The sequence below is a fragment of the Zootoca vivipara genome, chromosome 3 (genome assembly GCF_963506605.1).
Source record: "Zootoca vivipara chromosome 3, rZooViv1.1, whole genome shotgun sequence".
NCBI classification, from domain to species: Eukaryota; Metazoa; Chordata; class Lepidosauria; order Squamata; family Lacertidae; genus Zootoca; species Zootoca vivipara.
The window spans coordinates 51,998,479-52,025,725 of NC_083278.1; the positions used below are offsets into that span (position 1 = coordinate 51,998,479).

At 46.9% G+C, this 27,247-nt stretch overlaps 1 protein-coding gene across 1 annotated transcript in view; it reads left to right on the forward strand.

Annotated features, from left to right (window-relative positions):
- Positions 1 to 1,796: 1,796 nt before the first annotated feature.
- Positions 1,797 to 27,247, forward strand: part of SLC35F1 (solute carrier family 35 member F1) — a 184,413-nt gene continuing 158,962 nt past the window's right edge. Inside the window, exon 1 of the mRNA XM_035110675.2 lies at positions 1,797 to 2,416. Within this exon, the coding sequence (XP_034966566.1) occupies positions 2,265 to 2,416 (152 nt within the window). The 5' untranslated portion in view covers positions 1,797 to 2,264. The remainder of the gene's footprint in view (positions 2,417 to 27,247) is intronic.

The following is a 27,247-nucleotide window of genomic DNA, read 5'->3' on the forward strand; positions in this document are numbered from 1 at the left end:
CTAAGAGCAGCTCCACACTTTAATGGAGGAATTCTGTCTGCAGTGCTTCTCACAACAAACATTTAAAGTGTGATGGGGATCTGCCTGAAAAGAGACACTTGGGGACCCACAGCAGAAAGCCCTGGACTTCCTTTGTGTGTTCCCGTGGCACATTTAGGAAAGCGGGTCTTTCACTCACACTTTCCTGTTCAGGGTGGGAACACAGATGCAGTTGTAACTAGCATGGCTGGCATGTTGAGTGCAAGGCTCCCCTGCACTGCTGCTTGATGCTTAGCCCAGTCATGGATATCCAGCAGGCCTGGGGACATTTGCAGCCCTCCAAGATGTTGCTGGACTACACCTCCCATCATCCCTGACCATTGGCCATGTTGGCTGGAGCTGATGGGAATCAGAGTATAACAGCCACACCTTCCCCATTCCCGGAACACTGTGTCCCACAGCCCTCTTGAATTTAATTTATATATTATTTGCCACTAATGCATGCTCTATATGGGCTTGCTTTCAGGGAGGACACCAAGGAGTAAGAAGGGGTAGTGGGCACCCCCCCCCCCAAATCCCTGGTATATAGGGAAAGGGGCAAAGCTCAGTGGCAGAGCACATGGTTTGCATGGGAAAAGTCCTAGGCAGTCCTTTTTTTTTTTTGCACCAAAAGGTGCGGGAACGCACTTCAGAAGACCCACACCAAATATGGTATCTTTGGCCTCACGAACCAGAGACCGCATCCTTGCCGGGACAGCTTTCCTTTAAAACCTTCTGGGCTTGATGAGGCAAGTGGCCCTCGCCTGTCCTGAGCCTACTCCAGCTGAGGAATCACACACTTTCTCATCAAGCTTGCAAAGCCCCACCTGCAAGGGCGTACCCACCATGCGGCAAGTTAGGGCAGCTGCCCTACTCTAGAAGCAGGGCTGGTGGGCAGAGGCGGAGCACAGCCCGGCGGAGCGCGAGTTCGCCATTCCCGCCGCACCGCGCCGCACCCTCCCTCCAGCTCCCCGGCGCGCCCTCAGGCAAGGCCAAGCGCGGCGGGGAACCAGGGAGCGCGGCGCGGTGGGCGGGAACGCCGAACTCGCGCTCCGCTGGGCTGGGCTCCGCCTCCGCCCACCAGCCCTGCTGCTAGGGAGGGGCACAGCCCGGCGGAGCGCGAGTTCGCTGTTCCCGCCCACTTTGTGGCCCCTCCCCTTCCGTGCCTTGGCCCCTCCCCTTGCCCCCCCCCCCTAGTTTTGATCCTGGGTACGCCCATGCCCACCTGGGCTGTGGTTCATTGCCTGTCTTCCCTCAGAACTGACAGCTGTAAGTTCTGGAATCCTGAGATCAGGAATTTTTTTTTTTTTTTTGCCACTTGAAGCCAGACAGAAAGTGCTACCCTGTTTTGCCACACCACCTTTTCAGAATCAAGTATTTGAGGTGCTGCAGCAAGACATGAGCTTTCGCCTCATTTTTGGCGCCAGATCTGTGAGGTCGGTCTGCTCAGCCCGAGTTGCAAGCGAGCTTTCGGTGCTTGCCGCTGTCCAAGGCCGGGTGGTTCTGAAGCTCATCAGGCGTCTGAAGGGAAACACCTGGATGATGGAGAAACTACAACTCCCGGCAGACAATTGAGAGAGAGAGAGAGAGAGAGAGCAGCAGACACGAGGGAGGGGTCGGTGGGCGGATGGACGGCCGGCCTGGGAGAGGCTTGCCAGCACGTGCTCCCTCTGGTGGGCGCGATTCGAGGAGGGGAGGGGGGCGTGGGGCTGCCTCGCTTCTCCCCCTGCTCTCTTTCTCCCTCTCTCCTCCTGGCTGCTGCACTTCTGCGTTGCTCAGCGCGCGCGCGCACAGGCAGCCCCCTCGGCCGGACTGGGCGGCCAGCTCGCGGCGGGAGCTGCACCTGACGGCAGCGCTGCGAGGAGAGGAGGCAGAGGCGCCGGACGGAGCCGGGCTGGGCTGAGGGGAGACAAAAGAAGAGGAGCCACGAAGCCTCCAACACGAGGCAGCCGCTTCTCCGGGCAGCCTCAGACGGACGCCCCGCCACCCCTCGCTGCTGGCGGACACTTGCTGCTGCTTGCGAAGGAAGAGGAGGAGGAGTCGGCCCCTCGCTTCATGGCTGAGCAGTACTGAGGCGGCGGCAGCGGCGGCGGCTGGAGCTGGAGCCCCGAGGAGCAGCGCTCAAGCCCGTCGCGCAGCCTCTCCCGCGGCTGCTGCTCCTGGATCTCCCGCGGGATTCTCGCCTGGGCTGCCGGGCGGCGCACGATGCGCCCTGCTGCTCGCTTCTGAACGCCCGCCCCGCCGCGATGATCTCCCCGGAGCAGCAGCAGCAGCAGCCCAACCATGTCGTGGCCACCATCGAGAACCTGCCGCCCGAGGGCAGCGGCAGCAGCAGGAGCAGCATCTCCGCCCCCTCGGCTTCCAGCGTGCGCCAGAGGATCCGGAAAGTGTTTAACAGGTGAGCTGCTGCCCACGCCCTTCCCGACCCCTCTCTCGCCCCCCCACCCCTCCTCCAGTCGCCTTGCGTGGAAGAGCGCAGAGCCAGGCTGCAGGAGCGGGATCTCCTGCAGGAAAGAAAAGGCAAACCCCAACACCCGCCGGCTTAAGATCCCTTCTTCCGGTCCAGCGCTGGAGGGCGAGGCGGAACGATAGAAGGGCGCTCTGTACATGCTCAGCCGGGCTCTTTCTTTCTTTTTTTTTTTAGTCGAAGGCGGATCTCTCTGACCTGAGCGTTCCAGCCACTCCTGGCTCCGAGTTGCACCCAGAGCCCCAACAGACACTCCTCATAGGGATCGCTCTAAAGTCTTCCTCGGTTGCCCAGAGTTTCTGTGGTTATAAAGAAAGGGCCATCCATTTTGTTCGATTAGGTGGTTTTCTGAATGCAGGGGCATCCCGCTCCCATATACGGTGTCATGGGAGACTTGTGAAAGCCTCCCTAGGGCTAATGGAGATTGGGGGGCAAAATGGATGCTTTGCATTTGTAGAGGCGGCAGCAGGTGGTACACTAACATGGTGGGTGGAGGATGCGTTGTCCAAAAACGAGAGAGAACGGCAGCCTGTGTGAGAGATGCAAAATGCTGACCTGCTCTCCTTTGGCATTTCTCACCCACACGCTTAACCTGAGTTAAGGGAGGGAAGAGGTGTAAAAGGCATCTTTTGAAAACTAAACTGCTGCTGCCCCCTCCCTTGCCCTCAGTGACTGCCTGCTTCTCACATTCAAGCGAGCGTGCTCATTCCATAAAGTGCCAGAACGGAGGGGATGGCACGGCCCTGATCCAGGAGACAGGGCAGCAAACCACAGAGTTGGAGTTGATGCTCAAGTAGAGCAACACTTGAGTAGTGAGAGGAGGAGGAGGAGGGCAGTGATAGAGGCAAAGGCCGCCCTTTCACAAAAGGACCAAAGTGTCTTAATTCTGCCACAAGGTTTGGTTGGGGGAGGATGGTGTTTGGGTACCCCTGTCATGGTGCAGTTAACTCTCTAAGAAAGGCCATTTTAAACAATGCTTTGTATAGACCCAGGACTCTCTCCAGCTGCTCTCACCCTGCGGATCTGGAAGGGGCTGGTTTTTGTTTGCACTTTTTTCTATGGAATTCACCAGCAAGGAGAAACCATTTATACTGTGCTGTTTCAAATCTTAATAGTGAAATGTTCATACCCAGTGTGGATTCCTTGAATGATGGGCATGAAGTAGGGAGGATTTAGAAATGCAGTTGAGATTAGTCTCTTTTTTATTTGCATTAGGAGGTATTTTGTGTGTGTGTGTGTGTGTGTGTGTGTGTGTTTGCATTTGCAATATTCCCAAACAAACAAAGCCTAATGTGTTGTGGGATTTTCAATGGGTTTGGATTAGCACAAGCTTGCCTGCTCGTGATGATAGGGAAAGTTCCCATTGTAAAGATGATACGGCTTTTTCATACAAGGACTGGAGAATGTTGGCGAGGGGAAACAAAACTAGGATTGTCTTTACAGGTGGTCTGTATTTGTTTATTTTTTTAAAGATTTGAAAGATTTTTAAAGATTTGAAAAGGATAGATAAGACTCTGCCAGAAAAGCCTATGACTCAAAATCCATTTATTTCATAGCTGTATTCCTATATAAATGATAAATCCCTAGTTTTATTTTCTCCAGATCTGATTAGCTTGTATACTCTGCTAAATGTGTTGGCAAGCCAGCCTCCTGTAGGGTGAGAAATTGACTTCCATCTGAGTTTCCTCATGAAAGACCCACTGTGCCTCTTGCTATTGTATGGGTCTTGCTGCTCTCATAAAGTGTATGTGCAAGGCCTCTCACCCTTGAAAAAAATCAGAGGGACCCACCTATTAGTGTTCCCAGGCCAGGGTGCAAGTGTGCCTGTTGAGCGTTTGAGCCATTTGTGAAGAAAGATAGAAACTTGATCAGTGCTTGCTTACTTACTTTTTTAAAGATAACTATTGGGACTGAAGCTGCAACTTAGTGCTGTTTGTCATTTTGGCCCAGGAGTCATCAGCATGGAACCTGTGGCTGCGCGTACACCCACACAGACCTTTCCTGGCCTTGAAAGAAGCCATCTGTTGTAGCCAGTAGAATAAGGTTGAGGCATGTGCTTGTTTGCAGTCTCCACTTGGTCTCTCCACTTTGCAAATGTTCTCACTGACACTCCCCCCCCCCCACAAGGTTTGGCTGTTGGGAGCATACAGCAGCCTTCTGTGGGATGTCCTCCTTCTCCTCCCCTCTTGTATGCAAATCCCTCATCCACTTCATGGTTTATAGTAGCTTTAGTTTGCCTCGCTGCCAGAAATGGGCATGTGATTGTCACTAGGCACAGCTTATCTCCAAACTACATAAAATAGTCCTAGTTAGAAGTGGTTTTTTTTAAAAAAAACCTGATTTGAACACAGTATTCAACTACATTTTACTCTGAGTAAGGTAAAGGTAAAGGACCCTTGGACGGTTAAGTCCAGTTGAATTTGACTATGGGGTGCAGCGCTCATCTCTTCTTTCAGGCCGGCATTTGTCTGCAGACAACTTTCTGAGTCATGTGGCCGGCATGACAAAACTGCTTCAGGTGCAACGGGACACTGTGACAGAAGCCAGAGCGCACAGAATGCCGTTTACCTTCCCACCACAGCAGTACCTATTTATCTACTTGCACTGATATGCTTTCTGACTGCTAGGTTGGCAGAGTAAGCCTATTACTCAGAGCAGAGGTTTTCAACCTTTTTGGGTCCACGGCTCCCTTAACCAACTACATTCTTTCTGCGGCACCCCTGTGGGGCTCAGGAGCCCAGTTATGTCACCCCTTGACTGCAGAGCTGGCAGTCCCTCACCCCTTTTCAAACCCTTCCTTGTGGAGTGTTCCCTCAGCCTCCTCTCCCCTCTCCTTGGGATTCCCCTGGGCAGCCGCACCAATGCCCCTAGTCTCTGAGATGCCCCCCCCCCCCGCCCCAAAGAGAGGTGCCTTCTCACACTGCCCCACAGGTGCCTGGGAAGCAACCCCTGGCCTGCCCCAGAGGCACCATTTGCCTGGGGAGCTTGTAGCCAGGGCTGCTGCAACAAACAGCTGTGCAAGCCTTTGGTAGGCAGAGACGCAAGAGGGTATCAGAGGAGGGAGGGAAGGAAAGAGGGACAGAGGCCAGTGTTGCCCACAGCACCCCTGGCCATCATTCAAGGCACCCCAGGGTGCCATGGCACACTGCTTGAAAACCACTGACTCAGAGTAAGCCTATTGAAATGAGTGGACCTAACTCAGGCATGCTAATTAATTTCAGTATGTCAACCCCAGGGGTCCCTTTACCTTCCTCTGAGTAATACTGAGTTGAATGCCACCTAAGATATGGCTGGTGGTTACCATTTGTATGCATGATTTGGCTCTTGTGGCTAATGATGGTAAGCAAGAAGGTGGAAGCAAAAGGTGTAGAGATAGGAGGATGCAAAGGGTCCTTAGCAGATGAACCTTTTGGAGGGGTGGGCAGAGGTGCTCTTGTATATGGTTTTCTTGATGATTGCTTGACATATTCCAAATCTCATCCATGGGATTTATTTCAAGACAGATTCCTAATTAAGCATTGCTTCTAGATGAAAGGTGGTGAGATATGGGAGTGCATTTTAATTTTTCGAGCTTTTCTGAATTTGGAGCTGATTATTTTAACCACCAACCCTGATGATGTTTTCTGTAATTCCTAGAGCAATGTCACTGCCGGTCCTCAAGTAATGTCACTGCCTTCATTTTAATGAGTTCTTCTCACTCCAGGAACATCTTGAAAGCCTGTCGGAGATGGAAAACGTATTTTACTTAATTGGTCATAGAAACAGATACCCTTGAAGCAACTCTAATGTTATGATGTGAAGCAAATAGCAACTCTTGTCTGAAGGTGTTGTGGTGAATTCTGTCCAGGATCTCAGCCCCAAACAGCAGTGGAAGGGCATTTTCCCTTCATTTTCTCTGTAGATTTGTGTTTGGGATCTACTCTGAGTGGTGTTAGATGCTATGAAAAGTCAGGAAGAACAAGAAGTACAAATACCTCCTGCTTCTAGTCCATCATTCCTCTCATAAGTTTCCTAACAGCATACACTGCTTCCATTTCTGAGAGGGAGGGAACACTGTTGAGAGACAGTATGAAGTAAAGAATATGTCTAGAGTAGGCATCCCCAAACTTCAGCCCTGGCTCCGGATATTTTGGACTACAATTCCCATCCTCCCTGACCACTGGTCCTGTTAGCTAGGGATCATGGGAGTTGTAGGCCAAAACATCTGGAGGGCCGCAGTTTGCAGATGCCTGGTCTAGAGAAATGATCCCTTAACCTACAAGGCAAGTGCACTAATAGGTGAAGATGGGGGGGGGGAACAAGTCAGAAGGGACTTCTAGGACAATGATGACTGTTTTTTGAGTGTGTTGGGAGACTTCCCAAGGAGGCATGGACTTTGGCCACGGCAGGTACAGAGTGCGGTATGCACTTCAGCATCTATAAATCAGTGCAAAACAAGAAACTGGATGCTCATCTCTTGGCATGTTCTTAACCTTAGTCAGTTTGATGCAGGACAAGGCAACTAAGTTGAACCTCCATATGCGGTTCTGTTTCAGGGTTCCATCATTCCATTCCACTCCCCCACCCCCAACATATATCTCCCCTCCAATAGGCATTCAGGACTCAGTGCCCACTGAGCAAGTCTAGTTTGTATTGAACTGTTTTTTAGGATTTTAGGTGGATTGGGTGGACACACCAGTGCTCAGTGCTGGCTATGTTAAAACCCTTGGATATCTTCATTGAGTTGTTCTTTTTATGGTTGTGTGTGTGTATAATTCTCTCTCTCTCTCTCTCACACACACACACACCTCCCTACTCCTCCTTGTTTGCTTAGCAAAATGTTAGGGTCAGTGCCACTGAGATGCTGGAGACGAAGACAGAGAAATCATGTCCTCTTTTAATATCTTAAAGCTTGAGTGTGTAGAATCTGCTGTCTTGCTTTCAAACAACTGATGAACCCATTTGTTGGCTCCTAAAGTTCTGTTTCCTTGTTAGAACTATCATTTTTAAATCAAATTTAATAACAAGTAATTTATAAATTTATAAATAAAAGACTCGTTCTAAACTGTTCCCTCCTGATGGTGGGGCTTTGAGGAGTGATGGGGTCACCACAGCATCCACTCTCAGGGCTGCTCATGTTGGCCTCATTGGAAGGTGGTGGTAGGGAACAAGTGAACCCACATTGGGGCCAATGCTGTCACATGTTGGCAGTGAGACTGGCTCTAGGCCATCTTAGTCCTTCCTTACCCTCAGAATGCTCCACTTTGGGGCTTTCTGCTGGCTCCTGCTAGTTGGCCTCCCAGCTGCCCACATGTTTGGTGGAAAGATGGGAGAGGTAATCAACAATCGCTGGAGACTATCCTAGCCAAGATAGTTGAGCAGAAGGGACACTTCCACTAACTTCAACTCTCTCCTCTCCTCCTCCTTGCACAAGGGAGGGCAGGATGCTCTGTAAACAGGCTTACAGAAGAACTGAGTCTCCTACACATGAAACTTCTCCAAACTTCTCCCATAAGTTGTTTTTAATTTGTTAGCTGCTTTTCAAAATAAAGTATTTCTCCAAGGTATTGGAAATATGACTTCAAAACATGAACTCATCTGTTTTAGGGTCCGAAAATTTTCTAATTGAAACTACCAAAATACAGAAAGCCCATAACTTAACATGGGGGGTTGTGCTACGGGGATTGCACCTAAAGCCAAAATTGTGCATAGTCAAACCACACTGGGTTCAATGGCGGGTGGAATTGCCAGTCATTTCCTCCAGAATCCTGCCCTCTTTCTGCCCCTTTTTAATTTATTTTTTTTTAAAAAAAATGCCATGCGCGTAAAGCTGAATGAGCACAAGTTAAATGTGCATAAGTTGTGGGCTTACTGTACGCAACTTAGTTTTAAAAATGTAGAGGAAAACCACTTGAAGTAAGGCCAAATACAAGATGACGACGACGATGATGATGATGAAATGGTTTGAGAAATATTCTGCCACCCTAAACCAGCAAGTTCATCTGAGTTGCATGATTAGAGGGGCAAACAGCAATGTGGATAAATTACGGCATTTCTGATATTGATTAAAATAAACCTGAAGATCCAATGTATTTGCCTTTGCAAGTCCTACAGAATGAATTCTCATAACCTTGAACACTTGAGCTTTCTTGTGCAGAACAAAAGAACTTTCTTCCTGTGGGATTTTGTATAAAGAGAAACAAAGAGCTATTTAATTTCTCTTAACATAAGGGCAGTGGAAAAAGTATGAATCCGAAGGTTCTTTTTCATTGCATTACTCCCCCCCCCTTTGGGAAGAAAAACAGTTATGTTTGTAGTTAAAATATTAGTCCATACAGAGTTAATATGATTTGAGTGATGGTTCAGTGATTGTGCCCTCAGTAGCTGCAGTTGGCAACCATAGTGAAAACTGAAGCAATGAGACATGCTTACCTTTATGTCTGAAGAGGGATCATGGTTTGTTTCTCACTAAACAAACCATGATAGGATGCCTGATTAATTGAGTGAAACAAACCATGACTCCCAATTCCGACATAGAGCTAAGCCAGGGATTGTCTTTTCTGCCACAGGGCGGGCGCCGCTACTGAGAAGGCCCTCTGCCTGGTTCCCTGTAGCTTTGCTTCTCACAGTGAGGGAACCGCCAGAAGGCCCTCGGCGCTGGAGCTCAGTGTCCGGGCTGAGCAACGCGGGTGGAGACGCTCCTTCAGGTATATAGGACCGAGCCCTTGTGACTTGCTCCCTTTCCTATCATTTCCCAGGCAAGCTCCAAGCAGGGAAGTGGCAATAGAGAGCAGCGGTGCACACAATCAGAATGTGAGGTCATGGCGTCACATTGCACATGCGCTGCTGGGCACCAGCAGGCTGGTACCCAAGTTGGCACCCCTGGATGGAATATAGCTCTCCAAAGTTAATGAAGGCACTATAAGTTGGATGTCTTGAAGCTGCCAAGAAAACAATTGGTGATTGAATCAATGATGCAGACATCCTGGTTGTTTTTTTAAAAAAATGAACAAAAGAGAAGCAAATGCTGAACTATAGTGTCTGCATCCAGCTCCCTTCTCTTCCCAGGATTAGGTGTGATGGTTAATTGGAATCTCCACGTTCATAAGGAGTATTCCTCTGAATATCAGTTGTTGGGGGAATGGCAGGAAAGCATCAGAATCATAGAACTGTAGAGCTGGAAGGAACCACGAGCGTCCTCTAGTCCAGTGTTTCCCAACCAGTGTGCCTCCAGATGTTTTGGGACTACAACTCCCATCATCCCTAGCTAGCAAGACCAGTGGTCAGGAATGATGGGAGTTGTAGTCCCAAAACATCTGGAGGCACACTGGTTGGGAAACACTGCTCTAGTCCAACTCCCTGTAATGCAGGATACTTTTTGCCCAAGGTGGGGCCCACAACCCTGAGATTGAGTCTCATGCTCTACCAACTGAGCCAGCCAGCCAGCCACTGCAATTGTTTTCTGGGCAACAAGTTCATGCAGTTGTCTTCTTGCTACTGTGAGAAACAAGGTGCTAGAGAAGATCATAAGAACATAAGATGAGCCTGCTCTCACAGCAGCCCACCAGATGCCTGTGAGAAGCACGTAAGCTGGACGTGAGCACAGCAGCGCTCTGCCCACCTGCAATCCCAAGCAACTGGTATTTAGAGCCATGGTGCTTCTGACAGTGGAGATAGAACATAGCTGTTGTTGTTTCCAATTGGATGCTCCCCAGATGTTGGACTCCAGCTACCAAGCTAGTGATCATCCTGAGGGCACCAGGTTTGGGGACATCTGGACTAGACCAGGGGTCTGCAACCTTTAAGACAAAAAGAGCCACTTGGACCCGTTTCCGAAGAAAAATAAATAAACTGGGAGCCACAAAACAGGGACGTAATTAGAAATCAGAGGGCCCCATAGCAAAATTTGCTATGCCCAATAATCAATGCCCCAAAATGCCATAGAAAATTAATCAGGGCCCCAGTGTACCATAAATCATAATCAGTGCCTGATGTAAATAATAATTAATAATGAGGGCCCAATCTCATCCTTGTCATTATAAAAATAACTTTTGAGTTTGGGCTGCCTTGATTACTGGGAATGGGCACCAGCAACCACTGCCTTATGAGTTTGGGCTGCCTTGATTACAGTGGTACCTCGGTTTATGAACACAATTGGTTCCGGAAGTCTGTTCATAAACTGAAGCGTTCATAAACTGAAGTGAACTTTCCCATTGAAAGTAATGGAAAGTGGATTAATCTGTTCCAGACAGTCCACGGAGTACTTAAACTGAAGCATTCATAAACTGAAGCGAACTTTCAATTGAAAGTAATGGAAAATGAATTAATCCGTTCCAGATGGGTCTGCGGCGTTCGTAAACCGAAAATTCATAAACCGAGGTGTTCATAAACCAAGGTTCCACTGTACTGGGAATGGGCACCAGCAACCACTGCCTTATGAGTTTGGGCTGCCTTGATTACTGGGAATGGGCAAAACTCTAACTCCCTTATTAGGACACCTGTATGGTTTCATGTGTGTTGCTCCCATCAAGTGAACTTATAAAATTTCCTCATATTGAATCAACCCATTGATTAATACATCTACCTCAATCTCCTGACCAGGCCGGCAGGAGGCCACAGGCAGGCCGCAGGCAGGAGCAGGAGCAGCAGCAAACACGCGCTCCGAGCCCGCAAGCCGTTTCTGCTGCTGGGCGGGAAGAAGCGCGCCCGTTAAAAAAAATAACTCCGTCCCCGCCCCCGTGAGCCTATTGGCTGCAGAAATGCGGCGGGGAGGGGCTGATGCAGGGAGGGGGCCGATCACGCTCCCCAGGCTGCTAACGTCACCTTGCGTCCTTTTTGCACAGCGCATGCGCACAGCGGAGTTGTGGACTCTGGCGGGCGCCGTGCGGGGCGCAGGCGCACAGCGTGCCGCCACAGCTGTGTGCGCCGGTGGGCACCGCGCGAGCGTCTGGCGGGCATGGCGGGCGCTGCCGCATGGCTCAGGCGGTGCATGGCTCGGACGCCTCCTCCCCTCGTATCCGCTCCGGAGCCGCAGCAAAGGTGTAAAAGAGCCACATGCGGCTCCGGAGCTGCAGGTTGCAGACCCCTGGACTAGACGGATTGACAGTTGTCTTCTTTTAAATGAAAGTCTAGTCATAGGGCAGGATGAGATAGGGAAATGGGAGAGTATATATTCCCACACTTGTTGGAGTGGGTGAGGTAACATATTAAAGTGTAGGGAAAAGCAGAAGAATCATTTCAGAGGGGTGCTGATATGAAGGAAGATTCCTGGGTGATCTTTAAAATGCACCTGCAGTTTGGGCCATAGACTTTAATGCATTTAAACTTGGAGACTCTTTCCTCCCCTCCCTTTTCCTGTATACCAGACATGCACTTAATTTAGCATATTCAGAAATGAACTTTTCTGAACAGTACAGTAAATTAATAATGCAAAAGCCTATGCAATGAGCTGCATTCTTAACTTGTGAAAAATCTCACAAATAGAATTGGGGCGGAAGGAGGAGAGACGTTTTCTCATGAGGCATAAATTGGCAAGTCTCTCCCTGGGAATATATGTATGCCGCTTAACTTGGGCATTTGGGAGATCTGTGCTTTCTGGGTACCTGTTGTATGCATAAGATCCCCCCCAATGTAACTTGGGCTTTGGGAAAGAGGGTTAGCTAGTGCCTCTTGAACTGGGGAGGTTTCCAAAGAGCAGAAGCATAAATGGCTTCATAGACAACTCTGGAGAATGGACAGAGTAGCTCTGATAGAATGGACAGAGCAGCTTTAATGTGCTAATGAGGGGAAGACCAGATGCCAGAATTGATCAGAGGAGCTCTTTGTGATTCTGTCTCTTTTGAGATGGCTGAAGCCTCTGTCCTTATCACTGCCACTACTGCTCACAGGCAGGGGGGAGACAGTGGTGCTCTTAGAGAGAGGTGTTCGTTTCCTTTAGATCAGCAAGTAACCTTAAAAATCAGCACCCGAATGCTGATTAGGGTAAAATTGCCAGGAGAGATTAGGGGAGGCAAACAGCCTGGATGGGATACTTAATAAAAATAAAAATAAACTACTCTATTCAGGTTGTGTGTGTTGGATTCTTGCAACCTTTCCAAAAGTGGCACAGACAATTGCACCTGTCCTTTTTTGTTTTGGAGAATGTTCTCCTTATTTTTGTGTGTGGCTGCTACTTTGCTTCCAGTATCATAGCCAATTTGCTGAGGATCATAAATGGGAGAGGGCTATTGCTTGTATATCCTGCTTGTGGGCTGCCTATAGACCAGGCACCCCCAAACTTTGGCCCTCCAGATGTTTTGGACTACAATTCCCATCATCCCTGACCACTGGTCTTGTTAGCTAGGGATCATGGGAGTTGTAGGCCAAAACATCTGGAGGGCCGCAGTTTGGGGATGCCTGCTATAGACATTTGGTCGGCCATACTGAGTATGGAAGAACTAGACCCACTGAGCAATGGCTTCAGAGATTCATGTTGCGGAGGAGGGCTTTCATGGTGGTGGCACCCACCACATAGAATGATCTCTCTTCTGAAGCATGCACTAATTATATTGTCTTTTTGGGTTAATGCATACTTTTTCTTTTTCTTTTTTGCATTGGCATTTTCTGGCCATTAACTTTGCTTTCGCAGAGTGCCAGTTCCTTTGGCTGTTGTGCTATTGTTTTGAGATTTTGTAAAATGTAAAGGGACAGAGCAGCGCATCAAATAAATGCACAGGTCTTCAGTCTGATGCAGCAGGGCAGCTTTTACATTCCTGTGAGCCCAATGGCATTATTTGCTGCAAGCCAATTAAGCAGCACATATCTGCTTAAAACAAAATTTAGTTAATTCAAAGGCAGCCATCTATTTTAAGTGGTTTATCAGCAATTACCTCTCATCTGGCTTCATATGTGGTAAAGAGGGGAAGGGAATTAAAATGGATAGTATTGGAACTCAATTTACTCCTTGGGAAGTGAGGACATGATATCACCTAGATTTAAATGTATATTGTTCTCTTTATCCTCTGTTGTCTCCCAAGTCTGAATTGATTCAGGGACATTTGTAGACCTGACATGCTTGAGCAGCCTTTTGAGTGGCATCTTTTCACTTCTGAAATGCCGTTTTCTTTCTTCATCTGATATGGGTGCCACCAGGGCTTTTTTCAGCCGGAACTCACAGGAACTGAGTTCCGCCACCTCTTTGGTGTGTTCCAGCACCTCTGTAGCCTTGTGGCATGGTGGCACAGTGCTTGTGGCTGTGCGACAGCACGGCGATCTGTGTGGCACGTTGGAGGGCGGCAGCATAAGAGGAGAAGGGTGATCTCCCCTTTAAAAATCTCAATAACTTTGGCTAGGTGCTCCCCCCTTTAAAAAAGCACTGGGTTTTCTAGTGAAAAAAAAGCCCTGGCTGCCACTATCCTGTTTGACAATGTCTTCCAGAAAGGTCTAGTCAGTGCTGTTATTCTGGAAAAAGAGGTACTGAATTCACCATGAACATCTCCCTTGTTCTCTTATAATGGCAATGGTGCCCATCTGAGAGGTGCTGGAACTGAGTTCTGGTGAGTTCTGGTTGGGGGGGGGGGGGAAAAGTCCTGGGTCTAGCAGAGGCTTTGATTTTGGAACCTGAAGTCATTTTGTGTGTGGGCATGTACATACCGTACCGCCTAACGTTCTTGCTTGCTTGCTTGTTTACTGCATTTATATCTCACATGTTTCTCCCTCTTCTCATTGAATCACAACAACCCTGTGAGGTAGGTTAGGCTGAGAGGCAGTAACAGGCCCAAAGTCACCCAGTCAGCATTAACGGCCAATTGGGGATTCAAGTGTCCTAGTCTGACACTCCAACCACTACACCGCCCTGGCTCTCTTATACCCAGCCAAATACCACTAAGGCATGACGACTACCTTGGCACCATTTTTCACATTGTTAGATGTGTCAACACTTCCTGAAGAAGAAGAAATGCAGAGTTCTTTTCATGTATGAAATATTTATCAAAACCTCTGTCATGCACAGGCCTGGTTCACGTGTCATGGCAAGCCAAACTGTCGCTTACTAGGTAGGACCATGAAAACATGTTTGGCGTATAGAGCAGGGCGGTCCAACTTCTCATACCAAGCTGGCCGCAAGAGCCCTTTGACACCATGCTGGTTCTCATATTCCTCTGTAGTAGGTGAGAGAACAGTGAGTGTCACACCTGTCTTAAGTATTTCTAATATTATATATGGGCTGGGAGCCAAAGAACGCCAAGCGAGAACAGAAAGCTCCTCCACGTGTGCCATCCTGCATCATGCCACATCATGCCCAGCTTTCGGAAGTTTCTGGGTTACAATGAGAAGGGATGGTGATATAAGAAACCCCAAAACCCTTTGGATCCTTGCCATGGTGTGTTTATGTTCTTTTACCATGTGCACACATTTTAGTGATGCAACCTTAAAGTTTGCTAGAGAGCCTTGGGCAAATCATTATCTAGCTGGGTTATTGTACAGATAGGAACATAAGAAAAGCCTCTTGAATCAGGACAAAGGACCATTTAGTACAGCACTCTGTTCTCACTGTGGCCAATCAGATGTCCACAGGAAGTCCAAAAGCAGAACCTGAGCACAACACTCCCCACCTGTGATTCCCAGCAATTGGTATTCAGAAGCATATTGCCTCCCACAGAGGACACTCCCATGCATACCATTCTGGGTATATTTGAGTGGGTTCCAGCTATGATAAAATGCATACTGCACAACATGTTTCACATACGGTATATCAGAAAGGCAGGATACCTTGTTTGTACACATACCCTTCCACTTCATTATGTCCTGAAATGTTCCTGTTTGGATCTTCAGTGTCAAGCGACGTTAAATCTGCAAGCGAGTTATTCTGGAAGCGTTGGACAGGTCTGCTTAATGGTCAGGTTGAGCTCAACATGAAGCATCGACCTTGGTGAGCGAGTGCCAATAGGCTCACAAGGCATACCAGACTTTAAGGATTTCATTTACAAAATTGCTCTACAATGGCAAATGGATCGCTGCGGCTCTAATGCTGATAAATAGGCTCATTTGTGTCCAATAACAAGACCCTAATTATTGCCTCCCCAGCACCCAAGTTAATTGCAACCTGTAAGGCAATATTGGCTGGTGACAGAAGGAAAGCATTGCTCAAGCCATTTATATCATTGGTGATTAGACCTCACAGCCTGGATGTTCATTTGTCAAAGCAGGGCATGCCTTCAGCTTATCTGGGAAGCTGCACGGGCATGTGTTCTATTGTGCTGCAGGGATTTACACACACACACACACACACAGTTGGAAAAGAAATGTATTACTTTTTTGAACCTTCAGCAAAACTGATTCTCATGGCCCAGGACATGGCCAAGCAACTTTTCTCTGAATCTCCAGCACAAGAGTTATATTGGATGTCAAAAGTCCTAAGCATACTGTTATGGTTATTCTGTGTTGTATTACTCCTGCATAACATTTAGGAATGTAATGCAATTTACTCCTCCTCCATGGTTGGTGTGACTTTTATATATATATAGGGAGGTAGTATGAGCCATCCTTCACATTCAGTGACATAAATATCCCAGCTCTTGCCTCTTCCTCTTTGAATAGCACCAAATGTGCCTCCAAGAAAGCTGGCATTAAAATCAGATAACTACAAGTATGTCAGTATTTTCCTTAAGCTAATAATAATAATAATAATAATAATAATTATTATTATTATTATTATTATTATTATTATTTATACCCCACCCATCTGGCTGGGTTTCCCCAGCCACTCTGAGCAGCTTCCGTCAAAATATTAAAATACAGTAATCCATCAAACATTAAAAGCTTCCCTAAACTGGGCTGCCTTCAGATGTCTTCTAAAAGTCTGGTTGTTGTTCTCTTTGACATCTGGTGGGAAGGTATTCCACAGGGTGGGTGCCACCACTGAGAAGGCCCTCTGCCTGATTCTCTGTAACTTGGCTTCTTGCAGTGAGGGAACCGCCAGAAGGCCCTTGGCGCTGGACCTCGGTGTCCGGGTAGAATGATGGGGGTGGAGATGCTCCTTCAGGTATACTGGACCGAGGCCGTTTAGGGCTCTAAAGGTCAGCACCAACACTTTGAATTGTGCTCGGAAACGTACTGGGAGCCAATGTAGGTCTTTCAGGACTGGTGTTATGTAGTCTTGGTGGCCGCTCCCACTCACCAGTCTAGCTGCCGCGTTCTGGATTAGTTGTAGTTTCCGTGTCACCTTCAAAGGTAGCCCCACATAGAGAGCGCATTGCAGTAATCCAAGTGAGAGATAACTAGAGCATGCACCAGTCTGGTTGACGGCAGACTGAGGTTGGTGTTATCATATAGTGGTTGTTATCATACAGTTACGGCAACACGCCAATTCTTATTTTTGGGTTCTGACGCATGCATGTCATCCCCACCTCCAACTCTTTGGTTAGATGTTGGTGGACAATTGGTTTGAGACAGTGCTGGATGAAGGGATATTCCAAAACCTGGTACTGTGAGGTAACCAGAAGTGCAACAGTTATTTGGCGGGCTTCACAAGAAGGGCTGTATTTATATCCAACTAATAAAGATATCAAGCTGTAGCTGACTATACTGGAGTGGAACTGACAAAAATGGCACTGAACGTCTTTGCAGAGCTATATCATCTGCAGGAACCTGGCCTTTAGGTTCCTGTTATGAGAAGCTGGCATCCCTTTGGGGTGCGTGGGCTTGTGATGGCTTGGTGTCTAGTCCTTTTGTAGGGCGACTGTTGTTCAAAGAGGAGGCATGTGATGGTTGAATCATGTCCTTCCTCTCTCTCTCTGCACAAAAGTCACACGGATCCCTTTTCAAGTGGGCAGGAACTCTTTCCCTTTTTGGAGAAAAGCCTTGTGTGTTTTCCTTCTCCCCCAGCCCCCAGAATTCCCTGCTATACAGTATTGTCTTATTCTTTTGAACCTTGGCTCCATCTGTTGGCACGGCAACACTTCTGCATGGATCTGCAAAATCTTGTGAATAAGCCAGTCATCAGCAGTTCATTAACACAACTTCTGGATAGATTTTTTTTTTTAAGCACAGGGCACATTAAAGGATCATGCAATTCAGATTAAGGTTCCCTGTGGCGTTTCCCATAGTACGTTTTGCATCAGCTTTTGATTGGAATTGCAGCACACAGAGCCTCATTGAAAAAATATTCTGGACAATTAAACTCCTGCCTGCAGAACCTAAAAGATAATTGGCCTTTGAAAATACTTAGGGTTAGATGTTCAAAATGTGCACTCCACTGTTCTGTATTGTCTAGTTACACCTGTGGAACAGGGGTGTGTCTTTTCAGGTGTACTTTCTTTGTATCAAGGAGTGCAGCATATCTTTAATTGTTACTTATTTGGCTGCTACCTGTTCTATTTATTATTAAATTTATATCTTGTCCTTCCTCCCAAAGATATTCAGGGCCCCAAACAGCAAAAGAATTAAATACATCTTTTAATTTTTTTATTTTATTTTTTTAAAAAATCCATTACAGATGCAGACTGGGAAAGAGCTCATCTTAAACAGTTTGTAGGGAGACAGAGAACTTCACAGGCTCTGAAAAGAAACCAGAGATGGCACCTGACTAATATTTAAGGGAAGGGGACTCCAAAGGGCAGATGCCACAACTTTAAAGACCCAATTCCTATATTGTGCAGAATGGACCTCCTGATAGGATGGTATCTACAGGTGGCCTTCACCTGCAAAGTGCAGTGATCAGTTGGCTAAATAAAGGGAGAGGCGGTCTTTCAGGTATCCTGATCCCAAGCTGTATAGGGTTGCATACACCAAAAGCAGCACCTTGAATTTAGTTCAGTAGCTAATTGTTGCTGGTATACACAAACAGCCAACTTTGGAGTGGAGGTTCAGGGGTAGGAGAGAGGGAGAAATGCACAAGTGGAAGACCTTGCAAAGGGCTTCCGCTGACAGAGTTGGGTGAATCCCACCTGAGGTCTATTTTAGAAGCATAATATAACTATGGAGAACCCTTTTTTCTATTTGGGGTAACCGTTTGGGGGTTGCATGCCAGTGGTAAGTGTGATTGAAGCCAATAGTGAATGGCGTCATAGCCAGAGGTAGACGGGTTCCTTGTTGCTCTTTGCACATTTCCTCAGGTAGGGAAGGCTGGAGCTTTGAAGCAACTCCATTCCTCCCTGACTGCCAACCAGACCCTCATCAGTGCTTTCCCCTCTTTCATGAGCAGCTAGCTAAGCACTTGGGAAGAGGTCCTGAAGCTCCTGGCGGGCTGTCCATCTTTTCTTCCCCCAGTGGTGGGCGTTGCTCATTGGACAGAAGGCAGAGTAACCAAGAGTAGAGAGAGAGAGAGAGAGAGGAGAGAGCCAGAGCCTCTCATCTTCCTCTGAACATAATAATAGCTTGCTGGATCAAGCTAATGACCCAACTAGTCCACCATCCTGTTCTCACAGTGGCCAACTAGATGCCTTTGGGAAGCATGCACATAAGACCTGAGTGCAACAGGCTTCCCTTAAAATGCCTGCTGCTATCATCTGCTGACTTGAACAGAGAGAGCTATAGGATTCTCTCTTTATATCATTGCTCAGCTTCATCTGTGTACCAGACACATGGAGAAAATATATATTTCCCTGAGAATTCACCCAGACCAGAACACAGTTAAAGCATAAATATATGAAGTATTTAATTAAGGAACATGACGTTCAGAACAAGTAGTCTTCATACACAGAACTATGTAAACACAGAATCCCACTGCCCATCTAAAGTAATTGTTTCATAACAACTATAAATATATACTTTTCCTAACTCCCTTATATCATCCCCCCCCCCATGTTGTGCTGGGAAGGATTGCAGGGGGCCTCTACTTCTATGTACTTGATTACAGGAAGATTCTTCTACACCGCTAGGATGTGCATTGAAGTGAAAGTGACCTAGAAGCCCCCTGCAGACTGTACAATATGGAGAAGGTCAAGGACTAAGGTGTATGTGAGATACATACAAGGAAATGTGCACCCCAGTTTCAAGTCCACACTTTGAACATCCACAAGTTCAGGCAAAGGTCTGAACACGCCTTCAGTTTCATCCCTTGCCATGTAATATAACAACATTTATACTGGCTTATAGAGGCTTAGTTCAAAAGAAGTGTGAATAACTGCTTCTGTTTATGCATGCAAACTTTTTATTCTCTATTCCACTGGCCGTGCCCACACCTCCAATCTCACTGCCCATGCGCCATGAATGACTGTAGCTGGGTGGCAAATCAGCTGCCTCCATGTGTGCTGCTCTGGATCCAACCCATGTTCATGTAAGTGTTGCCGAGAAGATGTATGGCACTTTAGCAATCATAATTATGGAGAGAACTATACCAAAGAGAAGCTAGAAGGCCATAGAACTTAATGAATTAAAAGTCCCACATGATTTATTTAAGTCACCTAGTCAATTCTCCTCTCGTTATTTAATGGTTTCTTATGAGGTTATAAGTAGGTTAATCCTTACAAATGCCTCCCTCTCATTTGTATTGTGGTCACAAGAACAAAGTACCTGAACACACCAGGCCTTCATTTTAGAGTTGCTGGAATCTTTTGTGACCTTAGGAAAGGGATGGGGACAAATTAACGTTAGAGCTGCTTTTAAATCTGCCAATGAAAGAGCACACTATGGATTTTCTGAAGGGAATCTGGAGAGGCAAAAAAGTGCCAGGAGAACAGACTTTTATGCTAGGGACCTTTGAGGAAAGATGAAACTGCTTTTATCCATTCCTCTCTTTCCCCCCTCCTCCTCTCCACAAACTTCCACTGCTTTTCTTTTGTTCTTTTTCTAGTGAAAGTTGCTGTATCTTATTCAGCACAGCACATTGCAAGCCTAAGCAAAGTGCAATTTGTGCTTGGTGCATTGATTGTTACAGACACTAATTGTAGCTGCTGCTCAGGGTTGGAAGGATCACAATTTTAAAAATGATTTTGTCCTCCGCTAGGCTTCTGTTTCACCTCTGAAGTCTTATTGTGTAGAAAACATGGTGATGCGGTCAAATATAACTTGATTGCATTCTTTAGCCAGGAGGGATCCAAAGATCTAGAAAATGCTGTTGTTTCATCTCTTGGTAGTATGCAACGTTTCAGTCATAGCAATGCAATTTTGATGGGATGTTTGGGAAGCCGTGCTGATATGAATGAAAGTCAAGCAGTTCTCACTGTGTACTGCAGGGGTGACTGACCCATGGTTCCTGCCCCACATCGAATCCCTCAAGGAATCTCTGCCACAAAAATTGTCTCTCTTTAATAAATAAATAAATAAATAAACAGGTTTCTTTTTATTTTGCTGTACCTATGGATCCCCTGCTATGATGGCAAAAGATTTTTTGCTGCCCATTTTTCAATTAAACAAGAACAAAAAACAAAGACCACAAATGGCACATTCTAATATTCACCAAATTTATAATTGACTTTTTAAATCATCATACATTAAAAACCTGAAGTTGTATTCAGCGAAGTCCTACTCAGATTAGATTCACTGAAATTAATGAAGCTTAGTCAGGTGCATTCACTTCAATGGGTCTACTCTCAGTAGGACTGCAGTTGAATACCACCCATAATATATATTGGTGTCCTTTTAAAAATAAGAAATAAAAATTGACCACACCCACCTTTCCACTTTGTCTGTGTCCTCTTTGACATGTGGCCCCCAGAGTGTTGCTACTGGGTCAATGTGGCCCTCAGCCTGAAATAGGTTAACTATCCATAGGGTTCAGGATAGACTTTTAAAGGTTTATTTCCATTTTTTTCCATAGAGGAAGACCCTTTAGGTCAGATCTTAACTTGCTTGTTGGTGCCAGGCATGATGGAAAGTGATGGCTAGTTAACTAAATTAATGTCATACGTATTCTTCCGCCATTTCCCTTCTGCCTACACCCCCACCTGTTTTCTTTGTTCCCCTTGTGTCTGTCTTTTAGATCCTAAGGCTTTGGGGGCTTGTCAAAATTGTAAAGTGCCATGTGTATACAAACAATAAAGAATAGCATAAAAACAAGAGGGAAGTGAAGATCTTCAGAAATGCAGAAACATCAAGAGGCCTCCTCTTTGCAGCCATTTCCTTTGTGCAGGTCCTTGGCTCTTGCTGCTGACCTGTGTGCAGACCTCTTTGTTTCCATCTGTGGGACCCCGTGCCATTTCCCACCCACAACCACGTGCCGCTTCTAAGCTAAAACCACAGCCCGCCCAAAACCATCGTGGGCACCTCATCTTTATGACCATGTCTTGCAGTTGGCAGGGAAAAGAAAGCGAGTGGAAATATTTTCCTGCACATTTGCTTTTCTTTTAAAGCTGGGATCAGAGGCCGGTACCACAGAAGCAAACAAAGGAGAAGCACTTGTGAAGCACAGTGCAGATGTCAATAACTTCCCAATTCTGGATTGTTGAGCTCTGTGACTCTCAGGTTCTCTTGGTGTAATGGGGGAAAGGGGTGTGGCTCAATGGCAGTGTGTCTGCCTACCAACAGAAGATTCCCCGGTTCAATCTCCAGGTAAGGCTGAGATGTTCCCTGTTTGAAACCCTGGAGACTCGGTGCAAGTCAGTTTGAACAATCCTGAGGTAGGTGGAAGAATGCCCCGACTTTCTGCGTTCCTGTCACCAAGAACAATTAGTTCAGCTGAATTTTTAGGAAAAAGCCAGAATTTTCAACTGTCGCTTCTGATGGAAGGACACCACCTGCTCTAGCGCCAACCTAATAGCCTTGCAGCTAAGGGTGTCCTGTGCTGTTCTTTCTCTGCAGCCACCTCCCTGCTTATGAGCCACCTTGGGCAAGACATACAGGACTCTGGGTAGGGAAGCAGAGAGCTGAATTCCAAGTCTCCTGATTGGCACCCTGCGTCTGTCTCCTCTCCTGCTAGGTTACCAGTAGCACAGCTCAAATGGTCTAAGCCAGTGGTCCTCGACCTTGGGCCTCCAGATGTTTTGAGACTACAATTCCCATCATCCCTGACCACTGATCCTACTAGCTAGGGATCATGGGAGTTGTAGGCCAAAAACATCTGGAGGCCCAAAGTTGAGGACCACTGGTCTAAGCCACCCTTTCCCAACCCTGGGTCCCTAAGTGCAAGTCCTAGTCTGCCAATGGTCAAGGATGATGGAATCACAAGGGGCTCTTCTTTAGAGGGAAACATTCTAGGGACAGTGGCTGAGAGAGTGACTATGCTGCTGTTGCAGTTATTCCCAAGTTTTAAAGTTTCAATATTTTCCCAAAGGAGACAACAGTTGTGAATCATAGAATTGTAGTGTTGGAAGGACAAGGGTAATCTAGTCCAACCCCCTGCAATGCAGGGATCTTTTGCCCAATGTGGGGCATGACCCTGATATTATAGCTACCAATTGAGCTATAATATGCCCTCCCTCCACCCCAAATTTGTCCATATTTACTAGGGATTTTGTGCATTAATGTTAGATTCCTTCAGGCTTTCAGCTCTGCTTAAGACCTGCTATCTGGAAATGTACAGGGAAAGGGCCTTAAAGCAGGCGTGTAAGGAGTTCTTCATACAAAATGACCTATTAAAAAGGTAAAGGGGCCCCTTACCATCAGGTCCAGTCGTGTCCGACTCTGGGGTTGCAGTGCTCATCTTGCTCTATAGGCCGAGGGAGCCAGCGTGTGTCCGCAGACAGCTTCCAGGTCATGTGGCCAGCATGACAAAGCTGCTTCTGGTGAACCAGAGCAGCGCATGGAAACACTGTTTACCTTCCCGCCGGAGCGGTCCCTATTTATCTACTTGCACTTTGATGTGCTTTCGAACTGCTAGGTGGGCAGAAGCTGGGACCGAGCAAGGGGAGCTCACTCCGTTGCAGGGATTCGAACCGCCAACCTTCTGATCAGCAAGCCCTAGACTCTGTGGTTTAACCCACAGCGCCACCTGGGTCCCAAGCAGTATGGACTCTTAAGCAATTCACACAATCCTTTTGATGTGCAGCTTTCTATAAGATGCTGCAGTATACAGTCACTCTTGTATGCAATGTAATGTAGTGGTTCTACAGTAATTAATAGGTTTATGTGTTTTTTTTAAAAAATGGAAAAGCGTAGGATACCAATTTGTGTAACATTTCCAGAATACTAGCTTGAGCTGCCTTCTGCGGATCTTTGTTTTATAATTTATCAACATAGATGACTTGGAGGTTCACTTCATTTGATGAAAAGTCAAATTTATATTGTGAATTTGCATTGACAGCACTGGTCGTGCTGTCCATTTCCTTGCTACCACTTTGCCACCACCTCCTCACTGCCTCTGTGCCTTGCTCTGAAGGAGAGCCAAAGGGGTCGTCCTTCATAGCTAGGCATTGCAGGTACAGTAGGTTAGCTGGTGGTGGAGTTCCTGTGCTGCTGTGGTTTTCCGTGGAAAGTTATTTCACCTTAGGAAAAGAGGTAAGCTTACTTTAACACAGACTTTAAGGCTTTCTAAGTTTCTTAACAGCCTTTCTCTACTGTGGCAAATCAGAGGGTGGCTTAGTCACTGTGCCCAGGAGGAACACTCTTCTGGTCACCATGCCCATAATGTATCAGTCTGAGGATGGACCCCATTGGCTGTTCTTCAGATGATGGCACTGAGGCAGAAAGGAGAATGGAGCAAGTTGGCGAGGGCAGGGCAGGCCATTTAGCCACTGTTCATGCCCACCATTTGAGAATTGTCTCATTGTGCCCCATGATCTGACTGGCCCTGGGGAAAAGGGCATGCAGGTTATATTTGCAGGGAAAACTTCAGTTTGAATTTTACCTCCGGCTATTACTGCACTGTAGTCTAAACCACAGAGCCTAGGGCTTGCTGATCAGAAGGTCGGCCTAGGGCTTGCTGATCAGAAGGTCAACCTAGCAGTTTGAAAGCACGTCAAAGTGCAAGTAGATAAATAGGTACCGCTCCGGCGGGAAGGTAAATGGCGTTTCTGTGTGCTGCTCTGGTTCGCCTGAAGCGGCTTAGTCATGCTGGCCACATGACCCGGAAGCTGTCTGCGGACAAAACGCTGGCTCCCTCAGCCAATAAAGCAAGATGAGCGCCACAACCCCAGAGTCGTCTGCGACTGGACCTAATGGTCAGGGATCCCTTTACCTTTTTATTAGTGCACCAGCAAAGCCCCTCAGCTGTATGATGGGGATAATGATACACTACCTTACGAGTCCATTGCAAGGATTACTGACACAATGTGCGTGGAGCTCTTCAAACACTTGAAATGTGCTAATACTAAGTCTTATTATTCTCATCATTGGAGAAAAAACTAGGATAACAAGACTGGGTTCCACTAGGATATAAGGAATGGCTGCTGGATTGTTGAAACATGATCCTTGTTGTAACCTAATCTTCCTCGGAGCAAGGAAATTGCATAGTTGGGTCACCAGCCATGGTGTAGGCTACAAAGGATGCCTTTTTAAAAGGAGCAAGCAAGATGACTGATGCGTGCACAGCATTTTGTTCTTCCCATCTGCTCATGGGAGCCATGGCTATCTTACCGTCTGGGTCCTTCACCTGCTATTCAAAGAAGCCAATAGAGATTGTCCTTAGGCAGAAGGATTGCGCCAGCTAATTACCATAGCTATGTGAATATCCCTGGTTTGGCCTTCCTTTTCTTTTTTCCTCCCTCCTTCTCTTTTCAGGTCTGTGGCCACCGCCAACCCCCCCCCCCCCCGGCAATGTGCCTATCAGTTGCATAACTTTACGGATGACAATGGAACAAACTTGATGAGGTTTGTTGTACTTGCCATGCACCTAGTCAGCCGAACCTTAAATGCTCTATATTGATTGGTACCTCCTTACATAACAAGATGTTCCATGTTGCTGTAGATGCAAGCCCTGATAATTTTCTGTTCTCTTTGCCACTGCTTGCAGATATGATGCAACATCCATTCCTGTTGAGCAACAATATCGTGTGTGTGCGCGTGTGCACACACACACACACACCATTTAATGAAAGCCTATTGATTTCAGCATTAAAGCCACAGTGCTAATCCACTTACTGAAGAGTAAAACCCACTGAATGCAACAGGAATTACTTCTGAGTAGACATGGATAGGAAGGCACTGCAAATGTGCTTTTTATTCTCCCACTGAAATCTATTGAGCTGTAACATCCTGAGATTTGACTGGGTTGTACCATAACTGAATAGATGGGGATAAACATATTAAAAGTAATTCCAGGGGATTTCTTCCCACATCACTGGGCCAAACAGAAGTACGTGTGTCAGTGAGCATCAATACATTAACTGCTCCACCCACTTTTACCTCTGGCCCTGTCCACTATTGGCATGTGGCTCTGGGAAAGTTGCCCTCTGCCTAAGAAAGATTCCCCACCACTATTCTAAGTCTTAGACTGTAAAGGCTAGTTTTTCTTTTTAAGCACTAAGAGATTAACACCCAGCTTCTTAAAACATGTTAAATAAGAGTTATAAAGCGGATGTAGCCCAGACTGGCCACATACCCAGCATTCCACCAATGTGTAACTGTGTTGTTGTATACTCCTGAGTTAATTTGCCTTTGTTCCATTTCAGATGGTGGGCACAGAAATCTCTCAGTTTTTGCAAATGACTCCACAGTTCTTCGCAGTGCTGTGCTGCCATGTGTATAAACTTGACGAGGCTTGTTGTAGACACCTCTGAGAGCACACAAAGTTACCTGAAGCCAGCCGTCTGTTTCGTATCTGCAGAGGCTCCTTTCCTCAACCCCCATTTTTAAATGTAGGGGGAATTTATAGAAAAGCTTTGCGGGAGGGAATATCTTGTCATGTTTCCCCCAGGAATTAGCACACACGAGCGCACACACAAGGTGCTCCTGTTCTGTTAAAGACGCAGGCGGTGAAAGTGAGAGGACTTGCTGAACGGACCGTCCCTAAATTTGTCCATTAGATGTGAGGGGGATCCCCTGCTAAGTGGCACTCTCAGGAATGTGGGGAGATTGAATGGAACAGTAAAAGTGCAGCTGCGCCTGAATGCTGCCAGTGAGGTTGCCGCCAGCTGGTGGCCCTGCGTCATGCTGCTCCCTGTCTGCCACGCAGCCATCTGCTGTGGCTTTAATGAATGAATCCTTGCCTTCTCTTTTTTGGACAGAACAATGGCTTTGGAATTGTGATCTGCATTCCAATGGACATGTGCTCCCAGGCGCGCGCACACATGCACGCACACAGACTGTCTCCTGCATAGGGTGATGGGGGCTGGGTTGGTGTTTAGGGCCCAACTTTCCTTCTAATGCCTCGTTTTGTTAAGTAGTGGTAAGCTGTCCTCCCCCCTCTGTTTGGCATAAATGGAGAATGCTTCCATTCCCTGTCCTTTCTGCCCTTTGGGTGGGTTAAAAAAAAACCAAAAAACTGGTTTCTCTTCAGATTGTATAAATCTTTACTTTTTAAAAATTTTTTAAAAAAACCCTTCCCTTGATAGGTCACTCTTTCCCCCTCCCACTTTCGATATGAACATTGCCCCCACTCTAAGGAATAATGCGTGTAAACCTCTTTAGCAAAGCTGCTCATGGCTTTATCAAAAACCACCCAACTGCTGCTTGGTTTGGGCTGTTTCTTGGGGGATCTCGGCTGTTCCACATAATCAAGGCTGGGGCATCTTTGCATGCTATAGATGCAAAGTAGGGATTGTGGCACACATAATGGAGAGATCTTGGGAAAACAAGCTGATAGAAAGTGCTGTTTTCTGGTGGCATGCCAAGCTACGTTTCGTTCGTTTGCTTTATTGATAAATCTCATTCAAGAGCAATAATAATAAGAGTTTGGATTTGATATCCCGCTTTATCACTACCCGAAGGAGTCTCAAAGCGGCTAACATTCTCCTTTCCCTTCCTCCCCTACAACAAACACTCTGTGAGGTG